This window comes from Eutrema salsugineum, unplaced genomic scaffold (assembly GCF_000478725.1).
Source record: "Eutrema salsugineum unplaced genomic scaffold, Eutsalg1_0 scaffold_2, whole genome shotgun sequence".
NCBI classification, from domain to species: Eukaryota; Viridiplantae; Streptophyta; class Magnoliopsida; order Brassicales; family Brassicaceae; genus Eutrema; species Eutrema salsugineum.
The window spans coordinates 10,442,559-10,467,239 of record NW_006256829.1 but is presented as its reverse complement, the minus strand read 5'-3'; the positions used below and the strand labels follow the sequence as shown (position 1 = coordinate 10,467,239).

General features: G+C 37.7%; 7 protein-coding genes across 8 annotated transcripts; all 7 read right to left on the bottom strand.

The window, feature by feature from the left end:
- Positions 1 to 954: 954 nt before the first annotated feature.
- LOC18017655 (probable long-chain-alcohol O-fatty-acyltransferase 5) lies at positions 955 to 1,986 on the bottom strand. The gene has a single exon (XM_006401402.2). It carries the CDS (start codon positions 1,984 to 1,986, stop codon positions 955 to 957), a length of 1,032 nt encoding a protein of 343 aa, XP_006401465.2.
- Positions 1,987 to 4,543: 2,557 nt separating this feature from the next.
- Positions 4,544 to 5,624, bottom strand: LOC18017653 (probable long-chain-alcohol O-fatty-acyltransferase 4). The gene has a single exon (XM_006401400.2). It carries the CDS (start codon positions 5,622 to 5,624, stop codon positions 4,605 to 4,607), a length of 1,020 nt encoding a protein of 339 aa, XP_006401463.2. The 3' UTR covers positions 4,544 to 4,604.
- A 674-nt stretch (positions 5,625 to 6,298) lies between these two features.
- On the bottom strand, positions 6,299 to 7,731 carry LOC18017176 (probable long-chain-alcohol O-fatty-acyltransferase 4). The gene has a single exon (XM_006401399.2). It carries the CDS (start codon positions 7,502 to 7,504, stop codon positions 6,488 to 6,490), a length of 1,017 nt encoding a protein of 338 aa, XP_006401462.1. The 5' UTR covers positions 7,505 to 7,731; the 3' UTR covers positions 6,299 to 6,487.
- Positions 7,732 to 8,897: 1,166 nt separating this feature from the next.
- On the bottom strand, positions 8,898 to 10,042 carry LOC18017175 (probable long-chain-alcohol O-fatty-acyltransferase 2). Its single transcript, XM_006401398.2, has one exon. It carries the CDS (start codon positions 9,968 to 9,970, stop codon positions 8,936 to 8,938), a length of 1,035 nt encoding a protein of 344 aa, XP_006401461.1. The 5' UTR covers positions 9,971 to 10,042; the 3' UTR covers positions 8,898 to 8,935.
- A 723-nt stretch (positions 10,043 to 10,765) lies between these two features.
- LOC18017174 (probable long-chain-alcohol O-fatty-acyltransferase 1) lies at positions 10,766 to 11,948 on the bottom strand. Its single transcript, XM_006401397.2, has one exon. It carries the CDS (start codon positions 11,921 to 11,923, stop codon positions 10,883 to 10,885), a length of 1,041 nt encoding a protein of 346 aa, XP_006401460.1. The 5' UTR covers positions 11,924 to 11,948; the 3' UTR covers positions 10,766 to 10,882.
- A 91-nt stretch (positions 11,949 to 12,039) lies between these two features.
- LOC18017173 (protein ENHANCED DOWNY MILDEW 2) lies at positions 12,040 to 19,010 on the bottom strand. Its single transcript, XM_006401396.2, has 19 exons — positions 18,924 to 19,010; positions 18,077 to 18,512; positions 17,884 to 17,980; positions 17,602 to 17,655; positions 17,362 to 17,495; positions 16,930 to 17,026; positions 16,663 to 16,764; positions 16,306 to 16,550; positions 16,140 to 16,229; positions 15,446 to 16,051; positions 15,218 to 15,365; positions 15,035 to 15,136; positions 14,778 to 14,870; positions 14,428 to 14,469; positions 14,185 to 14,295; positions 14,017 to 14,094; positions 13,797 to 13,915; positions 13,655 to 13,712; positions 12,040 to 13,567 (listed from the first exon to the last, which is right to left on the bottom strand). The coding sequence occupies exons 2-19, from the start codon at positions 18,490 to 18,492 to the stop codon at positions 12,200 to 12,202; spliced, it is 3,960 nt and encodes a 1,319-aa protein (XP_006401459.1). The 5' UTR covers positions 18,493 to 18,512; positions 18,924 to 19,010; the 3' UTR covers positions 12,040 to 12,199.
- A 443-nt stretch (positions 19,011 to 19,453) lies between these two features.
- Positions 19,454 to 23,783, bottom strand: LOC18017172 (fimbrin-3). Of its 2 annotated transcripts, none has more exons than XM_024156190.1 (15): positions 23,462 to 23,783; positions 23,067 to 23,239; positions 22,807 to 22,980; positions 22,465 to 22,700; positions 22,202 to 22,373; positions 22,073 to 22,111; positions 21,927 to 21,995; positions 21,736 to 21,852; positions 21,292 to 21,503; positions 21,058 to 21,210; positions 20,725 to 20,924; positions 20,450 to 20,607; positions 20,263 to 20,359; positions 20,066 to 20,157; positions 19,454 to 19,953 (listed from the first exon to the last, which is right to left on the bottom strand). In XM_024156190.1, exons 2-15 carry the CDS (start codon positions 23,151 to 23,153, stop codon positions 19,672 to 19,674), a joined length of 2,088 nt encoding a protein of 695 aa, XP_024011958.1. In that variant the 5' UTR covers positions 23,154 to 23,239; positions 23,462 to 23,783; the 3' UTR covers positions 19,454 to 19,671. The 2 variants fall into 2 exon arrangements, with proteins under 2 accessions (XP_024011958.1, XP_006401458.1); XM_006401395.2 differs by having other exon boundaries at positions 23,631 to 23,783.
- Positions 23,784 to 24,681: the final 898 nt, after the last annotated feature.

The following is a 24,681-nucleotide window of genomic DNA, read 5'->3' as shown; positions in this document are numbered from 1 at the left end:
TGTCTATAATCTAATGTTGTTTAGAAGATATGAGTAAAACGAAAGACACACACTTTTAATAAATATCGATGAAGAGGGTTACGACTCTAAAGTAGGTTCTACAAAGTGAGAAAAAGAAACACTTTGATTGAAAATCGATGAAAAGTGTTTAGACTCTGAAGTAGGTTAAAACATTGAATTCTCAAAATAATATGATCTTTATACCACTCAACTTTTTTCTATAAATTAAATTACATCTAAACTAAAAATGCATAGATTTTTTAAGTATTACATGTAACCCTTAAGAAAAAAAAGGTTAAATGTTGGATTTTTAGCCAATTTATTTAACAAAACACTACAATATAAAATCATGGTGATTTAGTGGGTAGTGCTCTACTGATTTTGGAAGTGAGTATTCAATATCACTAGTTCAACTTCAATTGAGAGAAGTGATTTATGACTTGAACATTATATTACTAATGACTGACTCCATACTGAGGAAGAAATTATGGATCAAAGGTCTAAAACTTCCACGGTTTATTAAGAAAAACAAAGAATAAAATAGGTGATTGGAAAAGGCTATAAATAGTAGCAACAAATTCTGAACCAACAAAAACTCTAACAAAAAATGAGGTCTCAATTTAAATATTGGTTAAGGTTGCACAACAAGAATAAAAATATCTGACTCTTCTGAATTCTAATAAAACTAGTAATCTTAAGATTCCTCAGTTCAGTAATCAAAAAGAAGAAAAAAAGAAGAAGAAGAAGAGATTCATCACTTTATCCGGAAATTCTACAAAACAATAGAACTGATAATCGAGCACTGAAAATCTACCTAACCAATCAATAGCAAAAAACAATTTTACGCTGGTTACTCTTTGTCTAAAATGGACTTAAAAACCGAATTGCAAGATCCGGATTCAAACACTCTTCTTAGTTCTTACAATACTTAATTTGTGCTTAATTTAACACTCGTCATAAATATCCCAACAAAACAGTAGATAACTTCTGCTCAACGAAATTAACGAACAATAAAGCTTCATTGGTGTATCTCTCAATCACACCGCTCCTTATAAGCTGAGGTGTAAACAACCAACCACCGGTCACAAACACAAACCCCACCGTGAGCAGCCGAGACACCGCCGGACTCAACTGCCACCGCTTCATCACCGTCGTCTTCTTCTTCACCGCCAATTCCGCGGCAGTGCAAACGCCTTGTACCACGAAAAACAGAGTAACTTCCCCTGTTGGCGTCTCACGAGTTAAATAGAAGAAGAGCAGCTCGTGAACCAAACCGGAGACAACGAACGCTGCTAAAATCCCCGGAAACAGAGCCCAGCCGGAGCTCATTCTGCGTTCAGAGACTCGCCGCATCGGGGCGTAAACTGCTGGCCGAAGAATCGCTGGAACCATGAGATTCCAACGGCGACCCCAGAAATCTTGTAGAGATGTGGCTAAGTATGGTTTATTGGACTGTGGTTCGAGGTCGCAGCCAAGAAAGATAAAAACCACAACTTTGACGAACGTTAAAATGATCTCAATCTCCAAGTATAGATGCGCAAAGTACAGAGCCAATAGCAGAGTCGGAGAAAGGTTTCGTCTGTAGCCATATAGATGTAGTAGCACACCAAAGATGACAACTTTGATGGCGAAAGATAATTTTGGCAAATGACTATGAGATTTAGGGTTTTGTTGGGCTTTGATTGGGAAGCAAGTGAAGCAGAAGAATCGGGAGAGATTTGTGGGAAGTGGGGTTAGAGGACCTTTATCGAAGGAGAAAAGTATAAGTTTGAAATTAGCAAGCCATGCGAGGAAAAAGGCTGTGATTAAAGATAAATGCACAGAGGAGAAAAGCAGAGGAAGAACAAGAAACAGAGCAAGAACGGGGAAAACAGAGAGTAATCGAGGAACACCAGATTTGATTCTGGGTGGTAAGTAGTAACAATAAGATATGGAGATTATTGCACAAAACCATACTTTGATCAAGCTCTTGAGTTCTTCCTCCATCTCTCAGATCTTTCTTTGTGCTGGTGAGTTTTTGGTAATCAACGAGGTTTTAACTTGGCTGTTTGTTTGGTATTGATTTGTTGTCTTTTAATGGTATGGTACTATGGTTAAATGTTTTATGGAGGCAGTAGCATCGACTACGTAGAGTGGGTTGTATTATTAGTATTAAATTCAAAGAAGACCATTGATATCGAGTACATGGGCTAGTTGTTGAGAGCAATTGAGTGTGAGTAATTAATGGTTGGAAAATCTTGAACCAACAAATAGTGAGAAATATCTTTACATTTTACCCACAAAAAAAAATAGTGAGAAATATCTCCCATAGGACGAGAGTCGGAGAATTGGGGTCTAGTGAAGATGGATTTAGGTTTCGTGTAACATCACACTTTGATACGATTAAGCCCTAGTTAGAATCAAAATTGTACGCACTACAAAGTACAAAATTTAAGAGGTCCATCAAGGTATTGGGCCGATGGGTTGGCGGGTTTGAATTGTATTATTTGTTCAACAACAATTTGAAAAGGAAAAATAAAATTTTAGTTTAGCGATAGATTAATTTGAGGGCACATTATATTGACGCCAAGGATTTTTTCTTTTTCTTAGTCTAGACTATAGCCTGTCTCTCATGCAAAACATTTGGAGTTGTTTATTATTTTTTTTTTTTTTTGTAAAAGGATATAGATGTTCAAAATTTAGCGACAAATATATATATATATATATATATATAACTTCTCACAAATTTAAAATTTAAATCTTTTAACAGAAACTTCACATAATTTTTTAATCTAAAACAACAAAAAATGGATTGGACGGCAATATTATTATAGCGCAAATCCATTGCCATTAATTGCCAGATTTTGTTTTCGTTCAAATGTTAGTCTCGCTCTTACTAATACGGTCACAGCACTAAGTTTTATAATCGCATCTTCATGCACACACGTAAGCCATTCCCTATTTTAGTCACATGTTTCCGCTCGTATAATCTTTTGCGGTTATGAAGACATGATGAAGCTATCTTCGATTAGAACATACTCCCAAAATTTACTAGATATCTTCTCAATTGAAAAGGTTTTGTTTTCTTATGAGGAAAGTCTAGCGATTTTTAGTCCTGGTACTATTGAATAGCCGGTTTGTTAAAAAAATATACCGACCTAAGAGTATCATTATCGGTAATACCCATATGGGTCTCTTAAAGCATTATTTAATATTATTTTGTGTTTAAAAACTTAAATAAGAAACCTAATGATTTTTGCTCTGTATTGGCAGAAACCCAAATGGATTCCTTTTCTCCACGACATATTTTTCTCCACGACAGACTGAAAGCTCAAACACTAAATCTCAGCCCATCTCCTTGAACTCTTAAAGATTATTCTTGTATACCAGAAATGCAGCAGATACATAGCAAAAGCAAAACCCTTCTCATAAACAAAGACGATTCATTTCTAAAATCTTCAAAGTAACACAAGAGATTGTAAAAACTGAGACCTTAGACATATTTGCTTCGTCTTCTACAATCAACAATCCAGAAACCTAGCCAGAAGGCACCAAGAACTCAACAGCAATGGTGGAATCGAGACAATCACGAACCTTTTCTTTCTACGAATTCACCAACTTCGTATGAGAATCCACAGATTCCAATTCAGCTAGATCCTTGAAAAACGCAATCAACGCAATCGAGAAACCTTTTGCTTGGGCCGGCGAGAAGTTTTTCCCAACAGTGATCTGACCAATCCCTGGAAATTTTTCGTCAAGCCCTTTGATCAAATCCAGAATCTCCGATTTTGCCTCGTCGGGGATACTCTCTTTCAGTTTAAGGAAAGTGATTTTGACGACGGAGCCAGAAGGCGAAAGAAGTTTATTACCTATCACAACCATACTCTTTGATTACACGACCAGAGATGATACAGAGAAGAAGAGATTGATTCAGGAGAAAGCGAGAACAAGAAAATGAATTTGATCGTCGAAGCTTGAAAAAAATTTCTTCTCAATTTCTCAACCCAATCAAGTATTGACAAGTGACAAGAAGAAACGTTTTTTTAAGTTCTCAAATAAGAAACGTTTCTGAAGAAATTTTTTTCATTTGATTATATTTAATCGTAAATATTCTTAAAAGACCGGGTTGGATACCGCGATAATGATGGCCTAATAAATCTAGTGCGTAAAAGAAGAAGCAGGTATACTCTAAAGAACTCCGCGATGGATGCAAGATTTTTCTCGATTATAAGATTATTAGGTTTTCTACTGTGATCTAGTCATATAGAACATATCATTGATTTGTATATATGCCTTTATTAATTATGGTTAGAATTTGCTGTTTGTATTTTTGTGAACTCTGGGTGTTTGAATCTCATTAAAAAAAAATATAAAATTCAAAGTTATGAAAATGTGCATAGTTGGTTTTCAAATCAGTGTTAAGTGGTAACATAAATTTTTTTTATAAAAAATCTATAATTAATTTGCAAAATAATCTATTCTATTATCAATCATTGACTAATCGAGTGGGTGATACCATTAGACACATAATCTCTCTTTAGTTTACTTCGGAGATTCAGCAAAAGTTACATGATTTGATTCTTTAGCTACAATAAACATAAATCAACAGTTTTAGCGAATTTTTTTCATCCAAATGTAAGAAAACACTTGTGCCTGGAGAAATCAATGGAAAAAAGGGCTTCGTTAGAGAGTCTCTCGATCATACCACTCCTTGTGAGCTGAGGGAAAAACAACCAACCACCGGTCACAACCACAAACACCAACGTCAGCAGTCGTGAAACCATCAGATTCATCTTCCACCGCCGCACAAAGCTCGTCCTTTTCGCAGCTACTTCCACGGCAGTGCAAGCTCCATGTAATACAAAGAACCAAGTGACTTCTCCTGTAGGTGACTCACGGGTAAAATAGAAGAAAATCAACTCGTGAACTGCGCCGGAGACAAGAAAAGTGGCGAGAACTCCCAAGAACAAAGCTTGATCGGAGTTCACTTTCCGCTCGGTGATTCGTCGTACCGGTAGGTATATGGCCGGACGGAGGATCGCCGGGACCATGAGGTTCCACCGGTGACCCCAGAAGTCTTGAAGAGAGGTGGCTAAGTATGGTTCATTGAACTGCGGCTCAAGGTCGCAGCCAAGAGCGATACTGAGCAGAAGTTTAATGGGAGCTAAGAGAATCTCAAACTCCAAGTATACATGAAGACAATGAAGAAATAATAGCACAGTCGGAGACAGATAGTGTTTGTAATCATAAGTATGCAACAACACACCAAAGATCGCAACTTTAATGGGAAATACCCATTTGGGCAATTGGTTTTGGGATTTAGGGTTTTGTTGACGCTTGATGGGGAAGCAAGCGAAGCAGATGAAGTGAGATATATTAGGGGGAGCTGGGAAAAGAGGACCTTTGTCGAAGGAGAAGAGGATGAGCTTGAAATTGGCCAGCCATGTGAGAGAAAAAGCAGTGAAACCAGTGAAGTGAACAGAGGAGAAAAACAGAGGAAGAACAAGAAACAGAGCACAAACAGGAAGAACTGAGAGTAATCGAAAGACTCCAACTTTGATTCTGGTTGATAAGTAGTAACAATAAGATACGGAGATTATTGCTGAAACCCAAACCTTGATGAAGTTCTTGAGCTCTTCCTCCATCTCTTTCGATCTTCTTTTTCTTTTCCAACTACCGAGGTTTTGACTGTACTGTACATACAATAATTGGATGAATTATCTAGAAAATTGACAATTTGATTGGACACATTGTTGGAAGAACCAATTTTCTTTCTCTAAATAATTTTTTTTTCTATACTCTTTTCAAAATTAAGAAACTATTTTCAGATTTTGTTTTTTGTTTGTTCGTGTCAACTATTTTCGGATTTGGTATTTAGTTTTTTCAAATCTTTTTTTTTTTTGGATTAGGATTTGAAATCTCAAGTTTCATGTTTGATTTCTAACACTATACAGAACCTCTCTTTAGTTTTATCTGAAAAATCAAAAATAAATCCAGCTGTAGAGTTTAGAAAACATAAATCCATGTGTTTGGAATTGATATTCCCTATGTTTATGAAATGACTTATTATATCTCTGTGCAATCAAAAGGGGTCTAACTTGATCCAACTTGTAGAGGGATTTAAGAAACAATGTAGAACATAGTGGGAAAAAAATCTAATAATAAATATCATGCTGACTGTAGAGACTTAAAAAAGTAACATCTAATCAGTTTTAAATTAGTTTAGGAGGCAATAATTCTTCAGCACCCACTCCATCTTAAACGAGATATATTAAATTAAAAAAAAGGGAAGACCAAAAACAAAATTCAAAGAGACAAGAAAGAGTCTTCTTAAACATAAGTTTTAATAATCGAGGTTTCTTGAAAATTGATCATTTCATCGACTAGATGATAGACGTTTCCAAGATTTGACATCTACAGTAGATGATCTACTCAACCTATGAATCACATAACCACAAAGTAACATGAATTGATAAATCCATGATTCATGGTTCTGCGATATATTAAATCACCAAAAAGTAAAAAACTTGAGCTTGACAAAATCAATGGACAACAAGGCTTCGTTAGTGATTCTCTCGAACAAGCCATTCCTTACAAGAGGAGGGAAAAACAACCAACCACTCGTCAAAACCACAAACCCTACCGTGATCGGTCGAGAAACCAACGGACTCATCTTCCACCGCCGCACAAAAGTCAGCTTCTTCACCGCTACTTCCGCCGCCGTGCAAACTCCATGTATCACAAAGAACAAAGTGACCTCTCCCGTAGGCATCTCACGTGTACCATAAAAGAATATCAGCTCGTGAACTGCACCGGAGACGAAAAACGTGGCCAAAACCGCCAGTAACCTAGCCTGATCAGAGCTCAATTTCCGTTTTGCGATTCGCTGCACCGGCTCGTAAACGGCTGGCCGGAGGATCGCCGGGACCATGAGGTTCCACCGACGACCCCAGAAATCTTGTAGAGAAGTGGCTAAGTATGGCTCATTGGATTGTGGCTCAAGATCGCACCCAAGAGAGATAAAGACCAAAACTTTGACGAGCATTAAGAGAATCTCGAGTTCTAAGTATATATGCAGAGAGTAAAGAACCAATAGCACAGTCGGAGACAAGTGTTGTTTGTAATCGTAGATATGTAGCAACACACCAAAGACGGCGACTTTAATGGCGAAAACCCATTTGGGGATCTGATTTTGAGATTTAGGGTTTTGTTGAGGCTTGATGGGGAAGCAAGTGAAGTAGATGAATCGGGAGAGGTTTTGGGGAAGTGGGAAAAGAGGACCTTTATCAAAGGAGAAGAGGATGAGTTTGAAATTGGCGAGCCATGTGAAGAAAAACGCTGCGGCTCCAGATAAGTGAAGGGAGGAGAAAAACAGAGGAAGAAGAAGAAACAGAGCAACAACCGGGAGAACAGAGAGTAATCGAAATACACCAGCTTTGATTCTGGTTGATAAGTAGTAACAATAAGATACGGAGATGATTGCAGAAACCCAAACCTTGATCAAGTTCTTGAGTTCCTCTTCCATCTCTCTAGATCTTCTTCTTCTTCTTTCTTTCTTTCCAATCAATTTTGACTTTATTTTGGTTATTATATGTCTTTAAAATAATCGGATAAAAATCATCCACGTACTATTTTTAAATTTGGGGAAATTTGATTTGACAGCTACACACATTGTTAGGAGATTCGCACTGTCGGACATATGAACCTGTTTCTCAACTTTAATGGTATCTCTACTATCCAAGAGATAAGGAAAGAAATGTGATATTCATTAAGCAACAACAAAAAAGATATTGGGCTATTCAGGTCTTATTGTATTTGACCCACATCGTTAAAGTAGATCTGAATATGAGACAAATAAGACTTGAATATGGCCCAATAAAAGAAAAAAAAATAAACAAAGAGATAAAAATTAAAAAAAAAAGAAAAAGAAAGAGATTTCAACTGAGAAACGGGAGAATACATAATCATCTCAATTCCCAAGGGGAAAAAATATTATATTTCATTTTTTATCAAAATTTTTTATTGAAAATGCGTACACACATGTTGCCAACAAAAAAAAAAGGTAAAAATGTGGATGGTCGTATTTGACAGCTCTTATCATGAGTAACTCTCAACAGTCAAAAGCTCTCTCGGTTTTCAGACAGAATGTTTTGTGATTTTTGCACATCTTCACTAATTGTCTAATCATATAATTTCACACAACAATATCTCCATTCAAAATTTTAATTTTTGTTTTCTGATTTTTTAAATATCATTGAATTTTGCTATTGTACTCCTTATTAATACAATATATACAACTTTGTATGTTTAAGCTAAAGTAATATGAATAACGGGAACTTTGTTTAGAATCTACTACTCCCTCTGTTTCATTATAGTTGATTTTCTGAATATTTGTACACAGATTAAGAAAGTTATAAAGGCTCAATTATTTGCTGTTTATTTTGTTTAATTAGGTTACTTTTACAACTAATTTCATTACTTTTATTAGTATTACTGGTTTTTACTTCAATCTGGACTTTTCATCTCCTCTCTTTTAATTAATGCTTACAATTAATAAGTTTTGTAAAGCAATATGCATTAATATAATTCATTCAACTTAAAGAAAAGGTGTGCATTAATTAGATGTAGGAAATCAAATATTATGAAACAAGAAAAAAAACCTAAAAAATCAACTATAATGAAACAAAAGGAGTATTTTCCACAAAAAGGTGACAGAAAGTATTAATTGTACATCCATTTTCCATTTTGCTTATTCTCTTTTCTTTTAATAACACTGTTCATATTACATTTTGACCAATCTAGGCGCTAATTTTTATCTCGACCAAATTTATAACGCATGGGTAAGTTCTTGCTCGAGCTTTGTCCAGTCTCTACTTCCCAAGTGTATGGCCTACTTTTTTTTATCGATAATAACGATGAGGATAACAAGAAACGCTTCTTCAGATATCTATAGACGTTACATTAAAATGCGAACAACTTGCAGCTTGACAACGTCGATAACAAACAAACATTCACTAATCAGTCTCTTATGCACATCATTTCTAAGCACTTGAGGGGTAAACAACCAACCGGACGTAACGAGCACAAACGCCGAAACCACAAAACCCGAGACCGCCCGATGCAGCGGTGGACACAACCGCATCCTCTTCACCGCTACCTCCGCAGAAGTTGCAACTCCATGCAACACAAAGTAACAAGTGACTTCCCAAGTTGGAGGTTTACGGACAAGGTAAAAGTAAATCAGCTCATGCATTAACCCGGAGACAAGAAACGTGGCCAACATTCCAGCATAAAAAGACCGGTTTGGACCGATTAACCGAGCCGTAAATCGCTGAACCGGGATGTGAACGGTTGGACGGAGAACGGATGGGACCATGAGGTTCCATCTACGACTCCAGAAGTCTTGTAAAGAAGTAGCTAAGTAAGGCTCATTGAAGACCGGTTCGATTTCACAACCAAGAAGCGTAGAGAGCAAGGCACCGACGAAGACTAAGATAAATTCTGACTCAAGGTAGAGATGGATGGTAAACATAACCAAGAAAGCGAACGGAGGTAAACTGTTATGATAATTGTCACCGTAGAGATGTAATAAGAAGGAAAAGATCATAACTTTGAAAGCAAGAACCCATCTAGGCATAGGTTTGTTGTAGATTCGATTTGATGAAGAAGGGTTTTGATTGGTTTTGATGGGGAAACAGGTGAAGCAGAAGAAACGGAAGAGATTTGAAGGAAGTGGGCTTAAAGGTTCTTGATCAAAAGCGAAGAGAAGGAGCTTGAAGTTTGCGAGCCATGAGAGGAAAAAAGCTGAGATGACGCAGAAGTGGACAGAAGATAGGAAGAGAGGAATAAGAAGAAAGATGATGAAGATTGGAAGAAGAGAGAGGAGACGAAGGAAACCTTTGGAGATTTTTGAAGAGATGTAGTAACAGTATGATATGGAGATATAGGCAGAGATCCAAACCTTGATTAGATTTCTCAACTCTTCTGTCATCTCTGTTTCTGTCTCTCTCTTCTCGGTTCTGTGGGTTACTAATTGTGTGCAGCATGCAACCTATATACAACAATATCCACAAGAAATGAAAATTGTCAAAATCCATAAATTTTGACAGAAGGTTCACATTTGTCAAGTTTGGGTTAATTCTATATATTTTTTTATTATTTATTAAAAAATATAACAAATATAAAAGGTTAACAGTTAGAGGTTTTATTTTTTTCCTGTGTTTCAATTGATATTGAAATTGAAGTGAAATGTTGTATTATTCAACCTACTAATGATTCTGAATAACATATATAGTATTTGAACAAATGATTTTCTCTAGTAAACAAAAAAAAGAAACAAAAAATTTTAGAGAAAGAAAATTCTGTGTGTTATCTTAGAAAAAGCTTTCGGATTCTCGAAAGATCTATATTTAGTATTGCTGACATTATTAATTCAAAGAAATTCAAATAGATTGAAATGTATACGTCAAATACTTTGGCGGAGTCTGTTTTGTTTTAATTCTCGTAACAGATAAACTTTAACTTCGATATCTGGCAAACTTATATAGGCTTATGAAAAACAATGCTACCTTTCCATCTTTGGAGGTTCTTTAACAAAAAAAACGTGTTCTTGACTTCATGAGGTTTCTTAAATTCTGCGAACCATATTATTACATTTGTGGCGCGTGATCCAATTTAATCTCATGTTAAAGATGTTTCTCACTTGGAAATCGCTTTACCGCACACAATACAATATTGAATTGAGACAACAAGAACGTAAATTAAGAAGAAGCAAAATGTTTTGTCAAATTCAATTATGAAATCAAGCTAGTAACTTCTAAATGCGTTTTCACACATTGAAGAGAATTTCTAAGTTTGGTTGCTTTGCTAATAGTATTAGTATATATATGTATAACAAAATGGATCATGAAGAAGAAATAAACAACTTGCGTTTGGCAAAATCAATAACCAACAAACATTCACTAATCGCTCTCTCATGAACATTGTTTCTGAGCAGTTGAGGAAGGAATAACCAAACGCCTGTCACGCTCACAAACACCAGAACCGCCAGACCCGAAACAGCCCTGTGCGGTGGTCTCCACCGCAATATTTTCTTCACCGCTATCTCTGTGGCGGTGGCAACACCGTGCAACACAAAGAAACAAGTAACCTCCCAAGTTGGAGGCACACGGATTACGTAAAAGTAGATGAGCTCGTGCATCAGACCCGAGACAAGGAACGAGGCCATGACCCCGACTAACACAGCTGCGTCTGGACCGAGAAAGCGTGAGGCAAAACGCTGGACCGGCTTGTGGACGGTTGAGCGTAGGACAGCAGAAACCATGAGGTTCCATCTACGGCTCCAGAAGTCTTGTAGAGAGGTGGCTAGGTAAGGCTCATTGAACACTGGCTCGATGTCACACCCGAGAAGAGTAGATAACACAGCCCCGACTAACACCAAGAAAAGTTCCACCTCGAGGTAGATATGGAGGCAATAGAGAGCCAAGACAACGAACCGAGGCAAACCGTCGCTGTATTCATAGACACGTAACAAGCCGCCAAAGACCAAAACCTTGAGAGCCAAAACCCATTTAGGCAAAGGCTCATTCTTACGATGAAGATTCTTGATCGCATTTGGAGAACGGTTTTGACTGATTTTGATGGGGAAACAAGCGAAGCAGATGAAACGGGAGAGGTTTGAGGAAAGTTGGCACAAAGGTCCTTGATCAAAAGCAAAGAGAAGAAGCTTGGAATTTGCGAGCCATGAGAAAAAAAGAGCTGAAATGCCGCAAAAGTGCACAGTAGAGAGGAACAGAGGAAGAACAAGAAACAGAATGCAGACTGGAAGAATGGAGAGGAGACGAAGAACACCTTTGGCGATTCTAGATGATATGAAATAACAATAACAGATGGAGATTAAGGCAGAGATCCATACTTGGGTTAAGTTTCTCAACTCCTCTCCCATTTCTCAGATCTGTCCTTTGCCCAATTCTGCGCAACTACTGATTGACGTGGTCCAAGTATTGAAATATCACCACAAAATCTGAGATAAAATCTAAAAAGACAATAGGAAGCTGGCACTTTTTATTATTATTAAACAGAATCAAAAAGGCCCACTAGCAAGAAATATGAGTGGAAGAGAAAAGCTATAGATTTCTTTCTTCTTCTAAGCGTCCTACAGCTTTAGAGAATAGGTCTAAACTAAACTAATGTTACAAATACAAGGAAAATGAGAGCTGGTCTAGTCGTCAAGCCAACCGCCAGATCTACCAATATAAGGGTAGTTCGGACCAGGGGCAAAACCCAATGGACTCATCCCAAAGTCTCCAGGTGGTGGCGGTTGCAGCGGAAAGCCTGGAGAATCATAGATTTTGTCTCCACTAGATTGCATTGGAGGCTGAGATGGGAAAGAGCTCATCCTCTGGTAATTCATTTCATCAAAATGAGGCGCATAACGTTGTTGCAACGAAAAGGAATTGTCCGTCAGACTTGGAGGAGGAGGTGCTAACATGGGGTCCAAGTGCCCACCATACTGCTGTGGATACTCTCTCGGACCAAGCCCTCTGTTGAGGTCAGAGTATCCTCGGTAATCAAACACCTCGTTAGGACTATTCCTCAGAGATGGGGCCAGTGAAAACTGGTCCGGAATTAAAGGAGGATCCGGGATTCTGTAGTCTCCACCAAAACCACCATACTTAGCAGCAAGACCATCGTCGAAATGGGATAAAGTTGCACCATAAGATTGTTCAAACGCTTCACATGGTTTCTCACCCGTATTAGCTGGTGATAGACGAGCAGTGTAGATGTCGTCCTCTCTAGAAGATCTTGCAGAGCTCGTCGGCCGATTTCGCATCTCTTCAGGTTTTCTACTGCCCTGCACTCTACGATCGTGTTCTCTAATATTATTTCCCAAGTTACTTTTTGTCCTTGTTATTGAAGGCAGAGATGCTTCTACAGACTCGTGAGATCTTTGTGGTGTAGTATTGGATATTGATGTGCAGACGGCATATATATCATCTGAAGAAGACCTCGCAGGACTCTGCCAATCAGATGTCGTCTCAGGGATATTTACTTCGATGCTCTCCGGTCCTCTATTCAACTTTCCTCGGTCATCTCCCATGTCACTGTTCTTCCAATCCACCGACTTCCCAAGCATCCTACCAGCGGAGTCTTTAGTCTTTTTCTCCTTTTCCAGCTGACTTCTCCTTGACAAGTGATCTGACTGATGATTTACACATGCTACAGTTTCCCGTGGTTCGATTTTCTCAGAGACCAGAATCTTATTAACACAATCAGCTACCTCAAGTTCATCTATTTCCATAGGAACATCCTCACCATTTTCAAATGCACCATCTCTCGTCACAGAATTATTATCACATATGCCATCAGAAGCTCCAAGTGGATACAAAGATATGTTTGCTTCTTCTTCAATTTTCTTTAACTTTGAGCTCCCCACATCGCTAGACAAATGGTTATGCTTTTCCGCTATTTCCTTGTGCTTGGCTGCAAAATCAGACCGACTCCAGAGAGAAAGCGGCGGTGAAACATTATTCCAGCTGTCCTCTAATTGTTTGTCTTCTTCATTGACAGATCCAGGGACGTAAAATGACTGCAGCAAATAAACAAGAAGCAAATTTTAACTGAAACTTAAGAAAGGCTCAAAGAGGAGGGAGGGAGGGGGACGCGGATAATTTACCTTTCCAGCTACGATGGCTGCATCCTCCCATATAAGCACATAAGATTTTTTATCTAACCTGTTGAGAAAAGTGACAGAATTAACTAGAGAGACAGAGAGAGAGAGCGAGGAATTATTTTAGTGTTCTGACAAGTACAGAAACCTTTCAGTCTCGGGAGGAACAATGAGGATGAGAATTTTTGGCCGAAACTCAAGAGCCTTAGCAATAAACGAGTTTGCAAGAGAAGCCTTGACTCCAAATGGCGGATTTAGCCCCATAATCTGATCAAAATGCCAAATATATATAAATAATCAGATACTACTAAAACTATTTCCAGGAAACAGGAGCATACACGAAATTCAGATTAAAAGAGAAATCTTACCAGCCTTTCACCAGGTGCCAATCCCAAATCCTCTTTCCTCGCAGCCAGCCAATCTCTTTTCTCAAAACAGAAATCATTCTAAAAGTAAAAGAAATAGTTCAATGAGTAATCCTAGATGACTAGTAAGACTTTACAACTCACGATGATAGCAGGTGCACAAGTCATTACCTTCGCTGGAAAAAGATCGTAATTTTTATAAAAACACTTCTTGCCCGTTTCTTCAAGCTTCACTTTCATCTGACAGCTAAAGTCATTAGCACCACAACAAAAGTCGACAATCTGTTGGAAGAGATACCAGAAAACAGACATCATTCTTTCTGCACAAGATCATACTTCAGAAAAAAAATTAAGAGAAATAAACAAAATAACAGAACTAAACCCTAAGAGATAACGTTCGCGAGGAAATCTCACCATATCACCATCTTCTGCATACCAATGGAGCCTATCTACAATCTGCATGACAAGGTAATAATAAGGTCTGATCAGACATCAAGTTTCAGATACAGGAGTTAGAAAGAGTGTAAACCCAATATTTTCGCACTAGTCATGCAGGTGACAGAAAGTATAAAACTAACAGCCTAATAATCAACGCAGAAGACGGAGCCAGTAAGTCGCTAATTCAAAAGACGTTAACAGCCTACAATTCAACAAATCCTTTCTCCTTGACAATTATTCTTTCAGCTGTCGACTTCAATTTTAAGTGTGAACTGACTATCTTTACAGGATGTAACATAAATTATGCTTTTGAAAGGATTGACTACCTGTTGAAGTTTGTCGGGTTTTGTAAAATGACGACCAAAGGAAGAATAGCGTGCACCATGGAGAAAAGGAGCAAGATAAACTTTGAGCTTATCCTGAAGCAAAATAAACAAACATCTAGAGGATTAACAAAAAAATACTAGTTGCAAGCAGAGATTAAAAAACTGATGTAGAAATATCTTTTCTTCGACAGTATAAACAGTAGGAAATGATCTACAACAGACAGCTACTGCCATGTCTAAAAAGCTAAGGGTCGGACCTTCCACTTGACGATTTGGCTCAGAAGATCTGGCTCACAAACTGCTATTGCATCCTCAATGTTTCCTCCTTCCTCAAGCTTTTTTAGTGCTGTTCGGACAGCCTATAGAAACAAAGTTTGAGGAGTCATTAATAAAGCGCTAAGAGTAGCCAGATAGGGATCGGGTTCAGCTTTTCAGCCCACCTGAACTGAGCCCTCTACCTTCCCCATAGTGATCGTCTTATTCACAACATTCGTTGAGGAGCTTTTATACGTAGATGGACTTTTGTATTTCTTTAATATAGTTTCCATAGTTATTTCGTCTGAAGCTTTTTTCATTATCACCAAGAGCCTACATTGGTGAAAGCGAATAGACTTATTAATAAATCCTAAACATATTTTACAGGAAAAAAAATGAAACTGAAATCTTACCTCCTTTGAGAATCATTGTCTAATGTAGGAATTTCACTTCCTGGCTCCCTCGAGGCAACTGAGTCAGTCTTATTATTGTGTTTGCTATCAACTGAAACCAAGCTCCGAGGCTTTACTATGTTAGGTTCCTGCATGTAATTAAACAATCTTTCACCCAGTGAAGCTTTGCTTGCCTCTTTCACTCCCAGCTTGTTTTTTCCAGCTTCATGTGGTTCATTCACTTTCAATTTCTTTCTGCAAGCTTCACGGGACTCTCCAGATCCCATTATCTTCTGGGATTTGTTTGGCACCAAGTTAGACTTTCTGAATGGATCAACTTCCTTCCGTTTCCTCAAATGATCTGGTACAGACGACACTAATCCATGCTTTTTTGTCGAGACACCATCTTTTGAAGAAGGAAACGAATTTCTAAATGATTTTACAGAAGCTTTTCCATAGGTGTCTCGTGAGGCAAGATCCTTAACCTTAGGTCTCGCTTGGTCTCTTCCCACATGTGATTCCAGTATCTTTCTTTTCTCTGTCGTGAAAAGCTTCTTCTCCTCAGTATAAGGAAATCTAACATGGTCCCTAACCGGTGTCCCAAGCTCTTCATCTATCTCATGTTCTCTAGGCAAGCCAAATCATTCAAAATAAGTGTCTCATGCTAAGTCTAAGTTTGTATTCCCACATAAGATACATCATAAAAATATCTTACTCGCAATATATGAGTACACGGTTGTTTAGGAGACCATCCCACGCCCTTGTCAATATATCATCGTCCTCAATATCTTCAAAAGAAATTTCCCTAGAAACCAACAAGACAGTTATTCAAATATTCTAGAGTTGCAATAGTAAATAAATGACTAATAATGAAGGCTTACCGCGGCAGGCATTTTCTGTGGTAGGACTTTGGACAACGCCGGCATACAGCAAATTGCAAATTAGAGTCAGTCTTAACCTCTCCGTTTTCACAGACACTGCATTTGTGCAGTGGGCATGTAAACTCTCCTGCAATGATTTGCCTCTCTAGTGCTTCAGCCTCTGCTTTATTTCCTAGACCTAGTCGTTTTGTAACACAACTAGGATGGTAAAAGTAGCCGCAGGTGGCTGACACGCATTGGAAAACCTACGCACATGTTTAAAATTAAGTGCAAAGGTCATCCAATTAGTTGACAGTCACCATAATCAACAAAACTCGTCTGAACAGCATTTAACGTTAGAGATCAATAATTTCATACCTTTGCTTCCCCAGTAGAGTTATCAGAGGAGCTAAGCTTCTTGCAAATAAAACAACTATGAATTTTATGCTCACAGTTTGGGCAATAGTATTTCTGAATTTCCTGGAAAATAATCCATAAACAATAATAACATTAACTCCATGCCTACTCAAGGCAGGCGAAAGTTTTAAAAGGATAACCATACCAAAATGTTTAGAAAATTGGACAAGAAAACCAAGACGCTTAGAAATATTCAACTCTAATAAGAAAATATTATATAGGACATACTTCCACTTGCATTTTGGTAAAGCCAAGAGAACCACAAAGTGAGTCTTCACCATCTTTTTTGGTAGCATGGAATGATCTCAGGCAGCTTCCTTCACAACTGTACAAACCATAAAACAAGACTCATGCATCTGATGCAGTGTAATAACAGCACATAACATGGAATAAAAACAGTGGATGACTTTTCTAGGCCTCAATTGTCTCAAACGTCCAATTCTGCATTTTTAGTTTTTCTTAAAAGTTTTTTTGCAAAAGAAATGCAAACGCAAACGGAAGGGACATTTGAGCTTCATATTAACAAAGGAATTTGTTTAGGATAAATAATCAGAGGCCTTATTCTTATAAAGAAGTAAAAGGTGAAAGACTTATTCTGATCTGCAAAGAAATTCCAGAGAAAATGAAACTACATGATCAACATCCAACAAGGAAACATACCATAAAAGGTCGCCACCATTGTCACACATTGCACACACAGACTCAAAAAAATCATCATCGTCATCATCCGAGTCATCTTCATCGGAAGCTACAACAGAGTCATCTCCAACTATGAAATCATCCTTTGGATTGTCCTAATAAAATATAGCAAGTTCTTAGCAGAAATTAAAACCGTGTGAAAGTAAGGGAAAAAAAGGGACATGAGGACAAAGTGTACTCAAATGGAAAAATAATTCGAACCTCATCAGGTAATCTCTTTTTGGAAGGCTTCTTTGCGAGAAATGCAAGTATAAACTAGTCATACAAGAAAGAAAAACTCCACAAAATTAGGAGAGACTCAGGGTAAGAAGATGATACATATACAGAAAATATTCATGCCAGAAAGCGAAGAATACTCTTGATAACAAATATGGGCATCACAAACTCAGGAAACAGAAACTACAACACCTATACGAGATTTGATGGCCTTGTCTAAATCAAACATCTCACAGACCAGAAAGTCAGCTAATTCTCCTTACTAACCTTCGATTTCGCCAATTTTCCATCTCGTTTAACAGCTTCAGCGATTAGATCAATGTGATCCACCAAATCATTCTGCGATGGCTTCACGTCAAATGCCCTACAAATAACATCCAAACACAGGGTGTTAAAATCAAAAAAGAATGAAAATTACCCGAGAGAGGACCAAAAGAGATGAAAAGAGTCAGTCAATCACTTGGAAATCTTAGATAAATGCTCCCAGAGAGATTTATCCGAAGCTTGAGGATTCCTCCTAAGAAACTGAAGGGATTGCACGGTTATGAAAACACTTCTTATCAATTCGGCATAGCTCTTCCTCGGCTTCTCAAGCTTAATCCATATGTTGTCTCTGCCAAGAACAGAAATCTCCGGTCTGAAGTTGGAAAGGTCGAATCTCCAAGCCTTAACACGCTTATGCAGAGTCAAAAGACCATTATCTGATGTTCCTCGCAAGTAAAAACCAGCTGCACTTCCATCCACTTTCTCCTTCTCGCTCCATTGAATTGGCAGACGCGCAAACGACACAGGTATCTTATCATCATCTTCAAAATAATAATTCGAAGCTGATTGAGGAACAGATTCTTCCTCTTCATCATCATCAACGAACGCCATCAATTCCAAATTTCCCTGACCTAATGACGTTCCAAAATATGGGGGAAGCAAAAAAACACAACAGAAACGATCCCAATTAATCAATGCAAGGGTTATTCTCCATATACAAAACGCTAGAGAAACATAATGTTGAACCGGAAAACGTAAAGGGGAAATTCCAAAATTACACCTTTCTCCTAAACCCTAAAGCAAATCAGAAATTCGAAATTCGAATTAGTGTTCGTCTTATGAGACCAAGAAACATAAACTGGAGACGGAGTCCTGAAAACCCGAGAAACAGAAGAACGAGAAAAAGACTACAGATGACGAAAACCCAGAATATATTTCGGGAAAAAAATGAAAAAGTTCCCAAAGATTCGTATATCAAAAAGGATGAGAAATTGTGACAGAGAAATGAATTAGCGATCACGAATTAGAAGAAGAAGCAAAACCTTTCAGAATTCTCCTCTCTGTTTCTTCTTTTCTCTCAGGATACTGATGCAATCGAACTCGTCAAAAAGAGAGCAAAAAGTATAGTCACAATGGGAACAGAAGAGATGACAATTTTTTGTTTTTATATATTCCCGTACGTGTGCGCACGCGCTAAAAGAAGTGGGCCTGTTTGGGTGTCAAGCGAGCCCAGCGATAATTTCCTTTCCAAAATAAGTGACTGACGTTAAAACAAAACTATGCAAAAATTCAAGCGCCTTGCTCTTGTAGCTCGTCCGGTCCGTGAAGGCATTTACAAATGCTACACGATACTTGTTCGAAGCTCGAGCAAGGCAGGCGAGAGAGAGAGAAAGTAAAAGAACACAATGACAAACAACAACAACAACAACATTGTTAAGCCATAACCATTTGAGGTATTCTAAAATACCTCTCTTTTTTTCCGAGAAAAGAACAAAAATATATATATCTTTGAAAATGAGAAAATCTTTCTGTTAGTGACACGCAGAATAATACAGTGTATGTATTTTTAACATCAGCACAATCATATTTTTCCTGAAAATAAAATGAATATTGAATACAATGACATTTTAGTGTACTTCACAAAAAGTTTTCCGATTTTTTTTTTTACTTTAAATGTTTCCTTTTTATAGTGTAACTTAACAGAATATTATTTTTATTAACACACTGAGCAGATGTGAAATTATTACAAAGCAAAACTCTGTTCCGGCAAGATATTTCAGTCTTGTGGCTCTATTCAATGGCTGCTTCCTCCGAGACGGAGGTAATATCAGACAAAATGTCTGCGTCATTGTCTTCTTCGATGGTTAGGCTCGAGACTTCTCCGTTTAAGGAAGAGACTTCGTCTTCTCCGTTGACAGATGGAGCTGGTGAAGCATCAGTGCTCGTACACGTCGTGGTTGTGCTGTGAGTAGATGACGTATCCGAACTCGAACTCTCTGAGGATGATGATTGTTTCTGAAGACTCCAATACATTATACTTGCCGTTAAGATCAATATCATCTTTTGATTCACCTGTGCATTACAACATCGAATCCCCATAAATAAGAGACATCAAAAACCTCAGATATGTGTTGTGTCCAAGCATCGGCTGTTTTCGGAAAATTTAGATGCTGTTTTTTTGTACCTCTACTATATCTTCGGGTAACAAGAAAACCGAGCAACCGAGCTTTCTTGCTACGCTGACAGTGTATGTAGCATTCAATCTCTTCTCATCGTCTGTAAAATAGCCAAAAAGAACATTTAAGCAAATCGCGGTTTAAACAGAGAGGAGAGAGAGTGAAGAGGAAAGTTTAGTTAGAGAGAGAGAGAGTAGTAATGGACCTGATTCACCCTTGGTGACAAGGTTCCAGTTAACAACTCTTGGCTCAACCGCCCATAGAAGATCTAGGAAGAATAATCCGCTCGACAAACTCTTATCCTATTGAAGTTTAGCAAGAGAGATTTGAGTCAACATAAGCTTGCTTGTTCAGTGGATTCTCTAGTTTTGATTAAAGTAAAAAGATGGAACCTTGAAGCTTTCGATCTGTGATTTCCGTCCCATGATTCTGACTTTCCTGTTTGCCCAGCTCAGGATTTCTGTGTCAGTCATGTCTTTTTCTCGCGTCCGAGTTCGAAGATTTTTGAGAAGTTGGAGCATATGGGTTCTCATCAACTGCCATAAGAAGCCTGAGACATGTGTGTGTATAATATATATACAGTAATGTTATAAAATTTCTAAAGGCTACAGAGCATCTTTTCGAATTTTTTTATAAAAAAATTTAGTTAGCTATGCAGAAAAATTACCGAGGATTAGCTTCTTGTTCCCTTGAACAATGTCATTTCCAGCTACATTTACGAGCGAGAATCTCATCTCTTTTCCGATCTTTACAACTTGATTGCAATTCTCTACTTTTCTAAATGGCATTTTAATCGGTGGTTTCGAAGCATGCTTCCAGTTAACTGAGCCTGGATAGACCTTGTCAACAACTTCAAGCAGAATCCATCTGCATGAAAATTAAGTGCGAAGATCGTCATATATACTTCAGGACCAAAATCTTTCCGAGTATTTCCCAAACCACAACATCACTCTTATCACACAAAAAAATTTTTTTGGTCGAATCACACAAATATTTTTACCCGTTTCTAACATCTTCAAACACATTATTGACATAACTGTCAATCCCGAGGCTATTAATCCATAGCCGATAGCATCTTTCATCTCTGCAACTCTGTATATCCTCAGTCATCATTTCCGCAAAGGAGAATTTGCCATCAGTGCTAAGGCCATTTCTGCAGCAGGTACAGAGAAGCTAGTAAAAAAACCAGGGCGCTTAAGAACAAAACTACCATTTTCTGTGACCTTTTACCGACCTTTCGTGAAATATCTGTGCCACAAATGCGAGATTCAAATACGAAGACCCCTCAACGATCTCTTCTGCTGTCAAGTATCGTTTGCAGTTCATTCTCTCTGCGTGTTCAAGGACCATGTTAGCCCTTTCAAGATCATCCTTAGCGTTTAGAGTAGCTGGATCACAGTGCTCGGGTGCAAGAACATTGAGAAGGTAAGCATAGGCTTGTGCATCCTGGATATTCAATCAACAATCTAGGCCATTACATTTTAAGATTAAGAAAAACCAAATATATTCAAAACGTATGGGTGAGCTTTTGTTTTTCCTATTCACACTGATGTTGCTTCAGCGTCTTGGAGAGACTTATATGTTAAAACACTTGAAGAATCTATAAATCTCTTGAATGAAGCTTTTGAAGGGACAAAAAGGAGAGAGTTCCTGGATTTGCTACTTGGAAGCCAAATACCTTCAGATCCGAAGAAAAATTTCCAACAGTTTTTTTGTAACCACCTTTCTTGAGATGGAAGTTCATCCATTTGAGTAAGACTTTCTCGGGGGGTAATCTCAGAAATTCTTCTATATCCTGAAACAGGTAGAAACTCGTTTAAAACACGCATATACTTTGTTCAGAAATTCGCAAAGTGATTTACTCATTACGTCGCTATCCTCCACCAACTCAACAAGCTGAGGCATCTTCTTCAAACTAAGATCAGCAAGCAGTTGAATCTGCAGTTTCCAACATTAGTTAATAAACCATCAAGCACAAACACAAAGGACGATGCACATAGCAAACAAGTGTGGACCTTTATGAGTTGTGAGATCAATCCAAGCACCAGATGAGGCTGCAAAAACAATAAAAACCTCTGCGGTCAGATATATTTGTCCCAACCACTATAATGTGTTATACTGAGAACTAAGCAAGCAAAACATACTCGTCCTTCAGCAAGGTCTTGTGTCCCAATATTCACCACACTGCAGCCAACTGCTTTAGCAGAGTTGAGACAGAGCGTGTGATTCTCATTTCTCTCCCATGGGTTAAGTACCCTTTTCGTGTTGATCGCTCGTTCATCTATTGTCCCAGGGACTGCTACGTTTATAAGCTTACTGCGCCAAAAGAGAGAAACAAATCAAAACAAAGAAACTAATTAATATACTTATAATAAGATGGATTCTAAACATAAGATTTCCACATTACCATAGAAGTACACCATCTTTCACAAGTTCATACAAATCATTTGAATCAGGGTCTAAAGGAAGAAAATGCATCAAAAAGGGGTCATCCCCGAGATATCTATTGATGTGATGAACAAAAGAACCCTTCTCTGACTGGTTTATGGTATGAAGGGTCGTTGTGCCGGCTTTAAGAAAAGAAGATGAGTTCTTATGACCACCAGATTTATCAGCAGCTTTATCTCGCAGGTTTAGATATATCTGCAGCATTTGTTTGTATCAAACCCAAAACCACGTTACACATCACATGATTCACATCCATCGAAGGGATTCACAGAGGACAACACACATAAAAGATCAAACTGACCCTGAGAAACGATTCGAAATCAAGATCATCGCTTGCATAATCAGAACCCAAATCTCCCAAGATTTCTCTGATTTCCTTCTCCTTAAACGCAGAGCTAAGTGACTTCACCTTGACCAACACAGGCGGAAGATCCTCTAATGTAATCTTACCGTTCTGATTCTTCAACGACACAAACTAAAACACAAATCCAAAGTTTACATCCAGATCAAAAAGAGTTTGGCTTTATCTAGAGAAGAAACAATAAAAAAGAGAAGAGTTACCTTGGAATTAAGACTCCGAAGTTCGACTTGTGTGAGCTGGCTTTGCAGCCATGGATCCGAAACGATGACACCCACGAAACCAGACATCTCCCCAGTAGTAACCAGTGGGAAGAAAATCTGAAGAACAAAAATCTCTTCAAAATCACGCCAATGGAGAAACCTCTTATTCGAATCTGCCAAAATAAAGAAGAAGGATCACTGTAAGCTTCAGGAATCGGAGGGCGAAGGAGAAAAAAAAAACGAAAGCTATTTTACTGATCCAAAGATTCATACTTAAAATAGCAAAACATTACAACAAGATTTAACTGGATAATCGAACAGTTTTCCAGATAGATGAGAACTCTCGAAACTCAAAATCCAGAAATCCAGGAGATATTAAAAAAAAAGAAACAAACCCAATGTATCAAAATAAGCGTCAAATGTCTTGGGTAAAATGAGATTCTGCTTTCAACAATCCATATTCTCTGTGTATATTTACATCTATCGACGATAATGTTTCATTCTCTTAGGAATTGAATCACAATGTGAATGTGGAGAAGAAGACAGAATCACGAGCATCGATACCAATGTGAAGTTGAAGAAGATGGGTCAAGTGAGAGAGAGAGGATCGTTATTTGCTTCCTGTGAGAGCAAAGCGATGAGGAGGAGGAGAGAGAGAGAAAGGAAAACGAGTTTTATTTGATTGTACACAAATGCAAAGGAGGACGAAGAATTGAATGCTCGGTCAGAAATCGCGAGTAGGGTTTTGGTTATTTATTTATACTCGCTGTACGATTACGACAGGTGGACAAACTGTGGACCTCACGGTATAACGACTTGTAGGTGTATCATTTCTAAAATTTTCCTGCATTTGGACGGCCCATTTTTCTACATTTTCATTGCTTAAATAAATGTCATTAACCATTGATTATTTATTGGTGCATTTTAGTTTCGAAACAAACAAAAAAAAAAAAAATCCTAGAGTGACCCAAAAGTTATGGCAACATAACCAAAAAAAATGTTGTTAGTTTGAAACATTTATTTATTTCTGGGAATATTAGATTTGTGATCAGAACAATGATCTTCTCCACCGACGACGATTTCTTCTAATCTGTAGATTTTCAAACCCATGTGTGCTGGGCACGACGCCCTGCGATTTTGAAATAAATACTTAGTAATAAATACTTCTTTCGGAAGTCTGTTTGATATTGAATTGAATATTAACTAAGTAGTTTTATTAGTAGAACCCAAATCTATGTGTTCATTTAAATGTTTTCCAATACATTAACTGGATATTATCTTTGTTTTGTGACAAATATGTTTTACTTAATTACGTTTTCAATTCAGAATCAAATGATAGTTATAGAGAAATACTGAAAAAAAAAAAAAAAAAAAATATATATATATATATATTGAAAAAAGAATGTGAAAGAATTTAGTTTGGTTAAATGAATGTGAAAGATATAGACCATGTATGAGGTTCTACTTGAACAAAAATGTCTGTTAACTGTACTCGTTCAACGGTGTGTTTAAATTCTATTAAGCCTATGATTTTTAAGAGATATCCATTGTTGTGCCGTTTTGAATTATTTTTGGATAAGTTATTGCTATTGATATCACTGAAATAAAGTTTACA

Excerpts from the sequence above, each read along its gene's own strand:
- LOC18017655 (XM_006401402.2), bottom strand. The coding sequence starts at position 1,986 with ATGGAGGAAGAACTCAAGAGCTTGATCAAAGTATGGTTTTGTGCAATA.
- LOC18017653 (XM_006401400.2), bottom strand. The coding sequence starts at position 5,624 with ATGGAGGAAGAGCTCAAGAACTTCATCAAGGTTTGGGTTTCAGCAATA.
- LOC18017176 (XM_006401399.2), bottom strand. The coding sequence starts at position 7,504 with ATGGAAGAGGAACTCAAGAACTTGATCAAGGTTTGGGTTTCTGCAATC.
- LOC18017175 (XM_006401398.2), bottom strand. The coding sequence starts at position 9,970 with ATGACAGAAGAGTTGAGAAATCTAATCAAGGTTTGGATCTCTGCCTAT.
- LOC18017174 (XM_006401397.2), bottom strand. The coding sequence starts at position 11,923 with ATGGGAGAGGAGTTGAGAAACTTAACCCAAGTATGGATCTCTGCCTTA.
- LOC18017173 (XM_006401396.2), bottom strand. The coding sequence starts at position 18,492 with ATGGCGTTCGTTGATGATGATGAAGAGGAAGAATCTGTTCCTCAATCA. Across the intron at positions 17,496-17,601 it reads AAAAGAGATTACCTGATGAG|GACAATCCAAAGGATGATTT; the intron begins GTTCGAATTATT and ends ATATTTTATTAG. Across the intron at positions 13,916-14,016 it reads TGGCACCTGGTGAAAGGCTG|ATTATGGGGCTAAATCCGCC; the intron begins GTAAGATTTCTC and ends CATTTTGATCAG.
- LOC18017172 (XM_024156190.1), bottom strand. The coding sequence starts at position 23,153 with ATGTCTGGTTTCGTGGGTGTCATCGTTTCGGATCCATGGCTGCAAAGC. Across the intron at positions 22,701-22,806 it reads ATTTCGAATCGTTTCTCAGG|ATATATCTAAACCTGCGAGA; the intron begins GTCAGTTTGATC and ends CAAATGCTGCAG. Across the intron at positions 21,853-21,926 it reads AGTTGGTGGAGGATAGCGAC|GATATAGAAGAATTTCTGAG; the intron begins GTAATGAGTAAA and ends TACCTGTTTCAG.